The sequence below is a fragment of the Zophobas morio genome, unplaced genomic scaffold (assembly GCF_036711695.1).
Source record: "Zophobas morio isolate AGI-343-1 ecotype UQ-CSIRO unplaced genomic scaffold, CSIRO_AGI_Zmor_V1 ptg000004l, whole genome shotgun sequence".
NCBI classification, from domain to species: Eukaryota; Metazoa; Arthropoda; class Insecta; order Coleoptera; family Tenebrionidae; genus Zophobas; species Zophobas morio.
The window spans coordinates 5,054,069-5,065,249 of NW_026972109.1; the positions used below are offsets into that span (position 1 = coordinate 5,054,069).

An 11,181-nucleotide genomic window follows, 5' to 3' on the forward strand; every position below is an offset into this window, starting at 1 on the left:
ATCTGAATTGTGTGGAAAAAAAACGAAGTTTTTCTAATTTCAACACGCTTCGTTTCAAGAAAATCCTTAAATACAGCATGGAAACAATTTCCATGAAAGTAATCACGAGAAAGCTCATTTTAAAGGAAAAGAAACAAGAAATATTTCGTGGTTTTCAAAAAATTGGGTAAAACGGAAACAGTTAAACTGGTGGCAGAAATATTCTCCGTAAAGTTCGCTAGTGTTGTCGAGTGTTTTTCGAATTTTAAAATAATACAGATACAGCGGCGCTTGTGCCGTTAATATTATAATCAGAATCAGAAAGACGACTGCGCAGATTTATATACCTACATGCTTTGTTGGTTCCGTTCTACAATTGGTTTTTAAATTTTATATAATCGTTATTGTTTTGTAAGAGGTAAAACACTCGGCTTTGAAAGTAATTGTACGTAATACACGTATAAATTTAGGTTTCCGAAGGCGAAGTTTTTCACATTTTAAACACGTTATAGCTGCCAGAATCAAATTTCTAAGGCGGTACCTATCTCCAATTGCGCGATTGTGGTGAAGATTTACTTTTCATTTTCTTGGATGAGACATGGATATACAAGAACGGATCCATGGTGAAATTGTGGATCCATGATGATAACATCAAAGCTTGTCCTCCTAAAAAAACTAGTGAAGGGAAAAGATTCAAAATTTTACATGCGGGTTGCTCTTTGGGCTTTTAGAGGGATGCGATTTTCTCCTTGGTTCAAAAATAGATTCACCAGATTACCACAAAACCATCACATTTTCGATATTTGACCTTTACTTACTTACATGTCACATTTTTGATACCTACTTTCTGACATTCCAGTAATACATTATACACTAGAACAATTATGTCCGCAGTTACACAGCTTAAAAAAAAAAGTTACCAAATCTAGTTACATCTACCGAACGTGAATTCCTTATACTTTGTGTAACTAAAAACTCTTTAGATGAAATACTTATTGTGTATCTTAATTTATTGAAAGTAGATTTTAAGTAGAAAAATAATTAAGTGCTTTATCTTTAAAATATGTAAGTTTAGTAGATATATTAGATAATATATTATACTTGTTATACATATTATTATATATCTTAAAGTTATATTAATTTATTCAAAGTAAATTTTAAGGAAGTGAAACGAGTTAATATATTTTAATTTTATCTTTATTCAGCAGCTGTATATTTCTTACGATTTTTTTTTGATCTTGCATTACAGTACGTATGGATGAGCGCTGCGCTCTCACCGCCCTCTATCTCAAAAACGATCAAGCGCATCAAAAAATGTTTCAAATAAAACTTGTCCAAAATTGAATGCTCTACAATTATTATAATAGACATTAACATCATTGGAGCAATAGAAACCGAGATAATCGCGAAAAACTGTTTTTTTTTTTGACATTCGGTCTGGAATAACTTACGACGCAGACACGAGATTTTATGAGACTTTTGAGACAACTTTTAGAACGCTAAAATGAAGGTATATACGAAAATTCAGCTTATTATCTCTCATTCCGAGGTTGATCCCTTTTTTATGCTAAAGTGACTGGACTAAGATGACTAAAATTAATCATAAGCCTCCATTGAACAAAATATTACGAATGTTATTATTATAATTCTTACCTTATCATTATTTTATTGTTATAATGACGAGCGTATTCTAACATTTTGCAGAAAATGGGGTGGCTCGTTCTTAATTTAATCAATAATAAATTGACTGATTCATTAACTTTTTTTGAGTCGCCTGTTTAACCAAATCCAAAAAATATTAATGCAATGATTAAAAGTCTGTTCATATTTTGCACATTTGCGAAAGAATTTATTCGGCAAAATTTTAAGATGCCGTAATCAATTTTTTGGGGTTGATAAACAGATACATTTTCATTAAAAAGTTACCATGCTTATATGTAATTATAGTTTTTTTTTTGTATTATTATGAGTTTTTTAGAGTCGAAAATATGAATTTACTGTTTCAACAGGCACGTCATCTTCGTCTGCTGTTTCTTCTGTGATTAGTCCATTGATAATCTCTTCACCATTGCCTGCGATCCACTCTTCCATTTCTTCTGTAGTTACTTCCATTTCCTTTCTGACATATAATATCACCAGATAGAGGAATATGTCGCGCCCTTTGTTGCAGGAATCATGTGAAATGCCCACATTCTGTACCAGGAATTTGGCACAACTTTAGAGTTTTCCTTGTTCCTCAACCATTTTCTGCAGACGAAACGTTATAGCAGTTTTCTTTTTGTTTGTATTGATGAGGCTGATACGTGTTTAAACTCCATATTAATTTTAATAATAATGAAAAAACTTTCAGAGTTTAAAAAATATATTTGTAGTCACTGCTACACGTGTTTCGGTACACAGTAGAAGAGAAACTCTTCTGCCTGAAGACGGTACTGTGTACCGAAACACGTGTAGCAGTGACTACAAATATATTTTTTAAACTCTGAAAGTTTTTTCATTATTATTAAAAAAAAAAAAAGTTTTCTTTTTCTTGATGGTCGCCTTTCCAACATTATACTCCTTGGACAAATATGTGATAGTTCTTCCATCAGATTACCCAGATTAAATAAGTACAACACATGCAGAAGATATTGCTTCATTTTTGCATGTCGGTGCATGTTTGCAGTTCAGTTCGAATTGCAGAGTCTTTGTTCGGATTAAAGGGGCACCGACTTCAACTAGCCTCTGTGCGGATTACTGCATGTTCGGATAATCGTGGGTTGGGATTATAGACAATTTTATTTCTCAGTAGCTCCTGTTTACGCGACAAATTACAGAGCGATTATGTACAAAAATATTTCCGGAGCAACTTGTCTGGATTTTCTCGACACACGCTGGACTGATTAATCCTGTTCCCGACGATGGCCTCTATTTAAACGCACACTCTCCTTCTCGAGGTTTCCTGATCGAGGTCTTTCTGGAGTCCATCGCGACTTACGCTTCCAGGTCTTTCTTTAGCGAACGCCGCTCCGCCCGGCCGATGAGTCATCACCACCGTACATACCAGAATAAACACATACATACTAGAAGACCCATGAGCGTCCTACTGGCTTTCATTCGTAACAATGTTTATTTTAAAATGCAAGGGAATATAGCACGAATGAAACTTTGCACATGAGAGCTAGCGATTGTGATAACTTTATGAATGCCATAATAATTATGAACCCATATCATGTCATTTAATTCATGAAATTTGGATAAAAAATATGATATAAAATCCAAATAACGATGATAGTTGCTAGACTAAATAAACAAGAAAACTTTTGAAAAAAAAAATCAGAAGCTTTTTGTAAGAAGGAGTATGATTATGACTTTAATAATGAAAAAATACATTCAGTAAAACCATGATATTGCTTTTTGAATTTTTTGAATTTATAACAGGTTTTTGTTTTAACATGAGATGGGTGATTTCTTACAACACTATATTATTTATTTACGGCTTTTGAAATTGTCGTGTAATAAGTCATTGTACAATTGGTAGACAATGAATGTTATTATTATTATTAAAAAGTAAATATTAACACAATGTTTTATTTAAAAGTCTCCTGCAGATCGAAAACATTGTCCTCTTCTGATGACGAAGAACTGTCATCGGAAGCATAGTTGCCATCTGGATATTTCTGTTTATAACGCACCAGCCGCATAGCAACACAACCTGTTACAAACTGAAAATAAAACCATGCAGTTTTTTTCAACGCGTTATGATTTTCCTTACAGATAGTACTGCAACAACCAAGAATTCGACTTGCAGAGTTGACAAACAAGACGAGAAAACGTTAAACTTAAATTGGCAAGTAGGAGTGTACGCTACATCCAACGTACAGTTATCACCTGGGTACTTTTCTGGACAACAACTCTCAGGAATTCGTATTTTCCAAAATTGGCGTCCCGTGAATCCGCAACATCCCAACTGAAAAAATGTAACCGAGGCATTTCGTGTCAGACTTAGGTACTTTGACGGATTCTAGTCTAACTTCTAGGCGGCATATTTGTTTTGTGAACCAACAGCCAAATATTGATCTTGTGGTAAATGATGGTTGTCTTTTTCTGAACTTTACATCCTTGCGAATTTTTTTTTTTTTGTTTATGTGTATGTAATTTACATTTATCAAACTTATTTTGTACGAAGGTGTTATCCGTGAAATTGTCAGAGAAATCTTAAAAAATTTACATTTTAGTTTTTTATTTTTGGCTTACAAATCTGGACATTGACAACGGAGTCGCGTGTGGTTAAAGAAATTTCCACAAACTGTAACACGAAAAAAGTTATTGTATGTGATGGAACCTAAGACGACAGTCCAAGAATACCAGCTATACATTTCTGATTGGCAAAAGTTTTCACGAAAATGTACTATAAGACAACCTAAACGAAATTAATTTATAAACTGCTAATGATAACAGTTTCACTTCTATCGATTTGATTCTATGTCAAAATAACTTAAACTTACAATCTTTTCCAAAGAAAACAACCAATTCCCAAAAGTAAATAAACGAAAATACGAAGAAAAATATTTGTAACTTGGTTCACTTTGTATAACCAAATTTGCTTAAAATCAACCACCTTCAATTTACTCAAATCTGATACAAAAATGTCCAACGAAATACTTCAAAAGGTACAATGAATCTCACCTGCGTTTGAATGTAATCTACCTCTGCCTTTAAGAATTCACTGCCATTTGCAAAACGTACCCATCCATAAGCAAGAGGCAACCGATAGCTGTAAGTAGTCTCCCCCAATGTTTCCAATATTTTGTTTTCTGAGAAGGAAAGCAAGCTCTTGTACTCAGAATTCATTGCATTGACCTGCTCAAACAATTGTTTCATTTCTTGAATTACTATTTTTTCAAGGCTGTTAATAACCGGTACCAGAATCCATGCACCAGTTAACTCCAAGAGCATAATAAAAAAACAATTCATACCTGTCTACTCACAAGAAAAACAATGAGGTTGTCTTCAAGGAAAATTCTTACCACAAAAACGAGCAAAGGGCGAGAGTTAAAACATACAGCGCCGGCAAAACCTAGACCGCAAGTCACAACCGACATGAAGACTGTCACCACTGGCAACATTTGCAGCGAATCTATGCCTATGGCGATAGGGTCGCGTAAATTTTCTAAAAACGCAACTAAAATAATTGCAGATGAGAATTTACCCTGACAGTCGACTTCTGTAATTGCAGTCGCAAAGACTCCTACCTTAAAATGTCATCGTATTAGAGACTGCAGATACAAAAAAAAATCTTACAATTTTCAGGATAAGTAAGAGGAAAAGAAGATGTCGAAAGAAATTTACCGCTGCAGCAGTATTCATTTGAAAATTGTGCTGAAAATTAGTAAAATGACAAGGCGGGTTTTTGTTGTGATGGTTTCTATGGTACTTGTATGGAACTAAGATAAGGCCAGGCATTTTTGACAGTGAGACTAAAATAAAGCCTCAACATCAGCTCAACATTCATTTTTGAAAATTAGTTTTCTCTCTCAATTTTCCAATATTTGATACAGAATTCGGTGTACCAGGTGTTGGAATACTGACGGTTTAAACAAAAAATGACTCTCTTCTAGCCTGGCTAGATCAGCAAACGTATTTATAAAAAATTATGGATTAAATGATCTAAGAAAACACGCTTTTGTAGCAATACGAACTAAAAAATTAAAAATAATCTTTAAATACGGTTACGAAATAAAGCCATGCGCCGCCCCGATACGACGGCTATGGGTTTTCTAGTATGTGCGGCGATGACGGCGTTCGCTAAAAAAAACCTGGAAGCGGAAGTTGAGAAGGGGTTCCAGAAAGACCTCGATCACGGAACCTCTAGAAGCGGAGTATGGGGTTAAAGAGAGATCACGTTTGAAAAGGGATTACGAGTTTTAACCGACGCCGATTTTAAATTACCAATCAACGTAACAGTACATATAAAAGTTTAAGTCAAAAGCGAGAGGGCCTCTCACAATTGGGTATAACTTAATTTTTTGAATAAGCTTAATATAACAATAAAGTAATCGACAAAAAAAACTTAAATGTAAAGAAAACGTAAAAATACTAGTCCGTGACGATTAATGAGCTACATTTTTGGAATTGCCACGTCGAGATTTACAACGAGCCCTGAATTTTTTGAGAATATTTAGACGACTTTTGCAAAAATGAAATTTTCCATTATGCAAATTTCGACCCATTTTCGACCATTTTCCAAATTTAACAAAACCATTTTCGTGTAGAGGTCGGGCGCAGAAGTCACTTCCGGCCTCATTTCGTCGATAACTCCAACCATTTTTCCAGAATCGCCATCGAAATATTGTGTTTTTTAAAAATTTGGAAAAATTCGACTTTCACTCCGAATATTTCGAAAATAGTGTTCCGTGACTCTAAACACGCTACATAATTGGTATCAGCACCTCAATCGCTATAACCCTGAGTTTTTTGGGAATTTTTTGACAATTTTTAAAAAATGAAATTTTCCACAATGTAATTATAGTTTTTTTTTTGTATCATTATGAGTATATTAGATTCGAAAATACGAATTTACTGTTTCAACAGGCACCTCATCTTCGTCCGCTGTTTCTTCTGTGGCTAGTTCATTGATAATCTCTTCATCATTAATCTTGGATTCTTCATCATTGCTTGCGATCCACTCATCCACTTCTTGTGTAGTTACTTCCATTTTCTTTCTGACATATATTTAATATCACCAGATAGAGGAATTGTCGCAGGAACCATGCGAAATTTGCACATTCTGTATCAGGAATTTGGCACAACTTTAGAGTTTTCCTTATTCCTGAACCATTTTCTGCAGATGAAACGTTATAGCAGTTTTCTTTTTCTTGATACCACAGATGGTCGCCTTTCCAACATCATACTCCTATGCTAAATGTGTGATAGTTCTTGCATAAGATTACCCAGATTAAATAAGTACAACACGTGCAGAAGATATTGCGTAATTTTTGCATGTGGGTCCACGTTTGCAAGTTCAGTTCGAATTGCAGAGTTTTTGTTCGGGTTAAAGTGACACCGACTTCAACTAGCCTGTGTGCATGTGCGAATAATCGTGGATTGAGATTGTAGACAATTTTATTTCTCAGTAACTCCTGTTTACACGACAAATTACAGAGCGATTATGTACAAAAATATTTCTGGCGCAACTTGTCTGGATTTTCTCGACACTCGCTGGACTGAATAATCCTGTTCCAGACGATGGTCTCTATTTAAACGCATACTCTCCTTCTCGAGGTTTCCTGATCGAGGTCTTTCTGGAATCCATCGCGACTTCCGCAGCAAGGCTTTTCTTTAGCCAACGCCGCTCTGCTCGGCCGATGAGTCATCACCGCCGTACATATCAGAATAAACACATACGTACTAGAAGACCCACGGGCGTCGTACCGGGGCGGCGCATGGGTTTCATTCGTAACAATATTTATTTTATAATGCAAGAGATTACAACACGAATGAAACTTTGCACATGAGAGCTAGCGATTGTGATAACTTTATGAATACCATATTCATTATGAACCCATATCATGTCATTCAATTAATGAAATTTTGATAAAAAATATGATATAAAATCTAAATAACGACGATAGTTGCTAGACTTAAATAAACAAGAAATTTTTTGTAAAAAAAAAATCAGAAGCTTTTTGTAAGAAGAAGTATGATTATGACATTTATAATGAAGAAAAAATACATTCCGTAAAACCATGACTTTGCTTTTTGAATTTTTTGAATTTATAACAGGTTTTTGTTTTAACATGAGATGGGTGATTCCTTACAACACTATATTATTTATTTACGGCTTTTGAAATTGTCATGTAATAAGTGTTTTATTTAAAAGTCTCCTGAAGGTCGAACGCATTGTCCTCTTCTGATGACGAAGAACTGTCATCGGAAGCATAGTTGCCATCTGGATATTTCTGTTTATAACGCACCAGCCGCATGGCGACACAACCTGTTACAAACTGAAAATAAAACCATGTAGTTTTGTTCAACGCGTTATGATTTGCCTTACAGATAGCACTGCAACAACCAAGAATTCGATTTGCAGAGTTGACAAACAAGACCAGAAAACGTTAAACTTAAATTGGCAACTACGACTGTACGCTACATCCAACGTACAGTTATTACCTTCGTACTCTTCTGGACAACAACTCTCAGGAATTCGTATTTTCCAAAATTGGCGTCCCGTGAATCCACAACATTCCAACTGAAAAAATGTAACAGAGATAGATTCTAGTCTAACTTTCTAGGAGGGATATTTGTTTTGTGAACCACAACCAACTACCAAATATTGCCCTTGTGGTAAACGATAGTTGTCTTTTTCTGGACTTTATATCCTTGTAAATTTTTTGTTTGTTTATGTGTAATTAATTTACATTTATGAATTTTTTTCTGTACGAAGGTGTTATTCGTGAAACTGTCAGAGAAATCTTAAAAAATTAACATTTTAGTTTTTTATTTTTAGCTTACAACTCTGGACAATGACAACGTAGTCGCGTGTGGTTAAAGAAACTTCCACAAACTGTAACACGAAAAAAGTTATTGTATGTGATGGAACCTAGAACGACAATCCAAGAATACCAGCTATACATTTCTGATTGGCAAAAGTTTTCACGAAAATGTACTATAAAGCTACCTAAACGAAATTAATTTATAAACTGCTAATGATAACAGTTTCACTTCTATCGATTTGATTCCATGTCAGAATAACTTAAACTTACAATCTTTTTCAAAGAAAACAACCAATTCCCAAAAGTAAATAAACGAAAATTCGAAGAAAAACTATTTGTAACTTGGTTCACTTTGTATAATGAAATTTGCTTAAAATAAACCTTCTTCATTTTACTCAAATCTGATACAAAAATGTCCAACGAAATACTTCAAAAGATACAATGAATCTCACCTGCGTTTGAATGTAATCTACCTCTGCCTTTAAGAATTCACTGCCATTTGCAAGATATACCCATCCAAAACTAAGAGGAAACTGATAGCTGAGAGTAGTCTCCCCAAATGTTTTGAGTATTTTTTTTTCTGAGGAGGTAAGCTCGCTCTTGAACTCAGGAGTCATTGCATTGACCTGCTCAAACAATGCTTTCATTTCTTCAATTACTATTTTTTTAAGGCTGTTAATGACCGGTGTCAGAATCCATGCACCAGTTAACTCCAAGAGCAAAATAAAAAAAAAATTCATACCTGTCTAATCAGAATCACAAGAAAAGCAATGAGGTTGTCTTCAAGGAAAATTCTTACCACAAAAACGAGCAAAGGGCGAGAGTTAAAACATACAGCGCCGACAAAACCTAGACCGCAAGTCACAACCGACATGAAGACAGTCACCAGTGGCAACACTTGCAGCGAATCATTGCCTATGGCGATAGGGTCGCGTAAATTTTCTAAAAACGCAACTAAAATAATTGCAGGTGAAAATTTACCCTGACAGTCGACTATTGAAAGTGCGATCGCAAAGACTCCTACCTTAAAATGTCATCTTATTAGAAACTGCAAATACAAAAAAAGTCTTACCATTTTCAGGACAAGTAAGAGGAAAAGAAGATGTCGATAGAAATTTACCGCTGCAGCAGTATTCATTTGAAAATTGTGCTGAAAATTAGTAAAATGACAAGGCGGATTTTTGTTTTAATGGTGTCTATGGTACTAACATGGAACTAAGAAAAGGCAACTCTGATAATAATTAATATCAATAAAGACTGACAAAATTTTGATAAGAAATATGATACAGAATTCCGATAGCGAGGATGTCTACTAGACTAATTAAACAAGAAAATTTTTATGAAGCAAAAATAGGCGGCAAAAATTTACCAATCGACATTAAAAAAAAACTGCAAAAATGTTTCAGTGGACAATCATAAGCTGATAAAGCTATGCTTGCATATTTTTTGGACCAGATAAATTACATTTTCAGGATTAGTAAGATAAGAACAACAGGAGATGAAGGAAGTTTGCGAACATTTGTGATGGGTTCTATGGAGCTAAGAAAAGTCACTATGGATAGATAAAATGGATGAGTCCATTAAGCCTAAAACAACGCCTCAACATTTCATCTTTAAAAACTCTGTTTGATACAGTTTAAACGGCAAGGCGGAGTAATCCATTAAGATGCGGGCCTTAGGTTGCGAACATCAAGGCCAGGTGTTTACGTTGACGATTAGTGTCCTGAAAATTTGTCTCTTACCGGGATTTTTCTTTAATTTTGGATATATGAAAAGAAGTAAAACGTGTCAGTAAATTGGAAGTATGCAACCAATGTTACATCCAACCTTCTTCATTAAAAAAAAACTAAATACCAACTTGTTTGAATGATTGTAATAAAATATTTTACAAAAATATAAACAGTGTTTACACCATAAATGAAACAGAACAAATTATGTTTTAACTAAAGAAAAAAGTTAATATCTTATGAAAACCCAATCTCTTTACTCAACTACGTAGTTTGGAATTTTTGTTCGACAAAATCAGGTGCTTTTTTTTCAACTGAACATAGGGATTGAGCCCATACTTCCTTTCATATGTTCAAAATTAAAAAATGTCCTGGTATAAATAGCATTAATTGACATTCATCATCGCGCCAAAATATTAATTTCAAGAAAATTCAGTCAAAAATCTATACAACTTCAAAAATAGCACGTTAATTTACGTAAACAAAATTAAAACTCAAAATTTGGCGTAAAATATGACAAAAATAAAAAAACGCATTGAAAAGAAATGATTTGTTGTTTTTTTCAGTTTAATTTTTGTATTAACATTGTGTCCATAATACAGACATATTTTCCTGAATTATAATCGAACCAGATTGCCAACATTCAAAATTAAAATCGGTAATGTTGCAATAAAAAAAAAAAATCTTTATAGTTGATAATTTACACCATTTTTATGAATTACGTTGCAACAAAAATTTAAAAAAACTTGAAAAAAATGCAAAACACGGTCTAATCGCTAACGCAATGACAAATTAAAACCCGATCAGCAATACCAACCTATCTGTCTAATTTACGTCAATGTCACCATACCTCAGACTCAAACAAATAAAATGAATTAAAACTTTAGGAATTTTTGGAAGCGACCCAGTTTTATTTTAAATTGCGCAATAAAAAATCTAAAATTTCGTTCTCGGACCGAACTCCGCCAAAAGTAATCTTCCCGCCAAGCCGAGTTTGCCGT

The 11,181-nt window shown here is 34.1% G+C and overlaps 2 protein-coding genes across 2 annotated transcripts; both read right to left on the reverse strand.

Annotated features, from left to right (window-relative positions):
- Positions 1 to 3,548: 3,548 nt before the first annotated feature.
- LOC135133724 (uncharacterized) lies at positions 3,549 to 6,676 on the reverse strand. Its single transcript, XM_064062214.1, has 6 exons — positions 6,542 to 6,676; positions 5,263 to 5,340; positions 4,989 to 5,213; positions 4,648 to 4,941; positions 3,734 to 3,928; positions 3,549 to 3,683 (listed from the first exon to the last, which is right to left on the reverse strand). The coding sequence occupies exons 1-6, from the start codon at positions 6,674 to 6,676 to the stop codon at positions 3,549 to 3,551; spliced, it is 1,062 nt and encodes a 353-aa protein (XP_063918284.1).
- Positions 6,677 to 7,749: 1,073 nt separating this feature from the next.
- On the reverse strand, positions 7,750 to 9,642 carry LOC135134351 (uncharacterized). The gene is made up of 5 exons (XM_064063003.1): positions 9,526 to 9,642; positions 9,253 to 9,477; positions 8,906 to 9,199; positions 8,015 to 8,209; positions 7,750 to 7,964 (listed from the first exon to the last, which is right to left on the reverse strand). Exons 1-5 carry the CDS (start codon positions 9,589 to 9,591, stop codon positions 7,830 to 7,832), a joined length of 915 nt encoding a protein of 304 aa, XP_063919073.1. The 5' UTR covers positions 9,592 to 9,642; the 3' UTR covers positions 7,750 to 7,829.
- Between the last annotated feature and the right edge of the window lie 1,539 nt (positions 9,643 to 11,181).

Excerpts from the sequence above, each read along its gene's own strand:
- LOC135133724 (XM_064062214.1), bottom strand. The coding sequence starts at position 6,676 with ATGGAAGTAACTACACAAGAAGTGGATGAGTGGATCGCAAGCAATGAT. Across the intron at positions 3,929-4,647 it reads TAGATTACATTCAAACGCAG|TTGGGATGTTGCGGATTCAC; the intron begins GTGAGATTCATT and ends ACATTTTTTCAG. Across the intron at positions 3,684-3,733 it reads TGGTTGTTGCAGTACTATCT|TTTGTAACAGGTTGTGTTGC; the intron begins GTAAGGAAAATC and ends TTTTATTTTCAG.
- LOC135134351 (XM_064063003.1), bottom strand. The coding sequence starts at position 9,591 with ATGAATACTGCTGCAGCGGTAAATTTCTATCGACATCTTCTTTTCCTC. Across the intron at positions 9,478-9,525 it reads TCTTACTTGTCCTGAAAATG|GTAGGAGTCTTTGCGATCGC; the intron begins GTAAGACTTTTT and ends TGACATTTTAAG. Across the intron at positions 8,210-8,905 it reads TAGATTACATTCAAACGCAG|TTGGAATGTTGTGGATTCAC; the intron begins GTGAGATTCATT and ends ACATTTTTTCAG.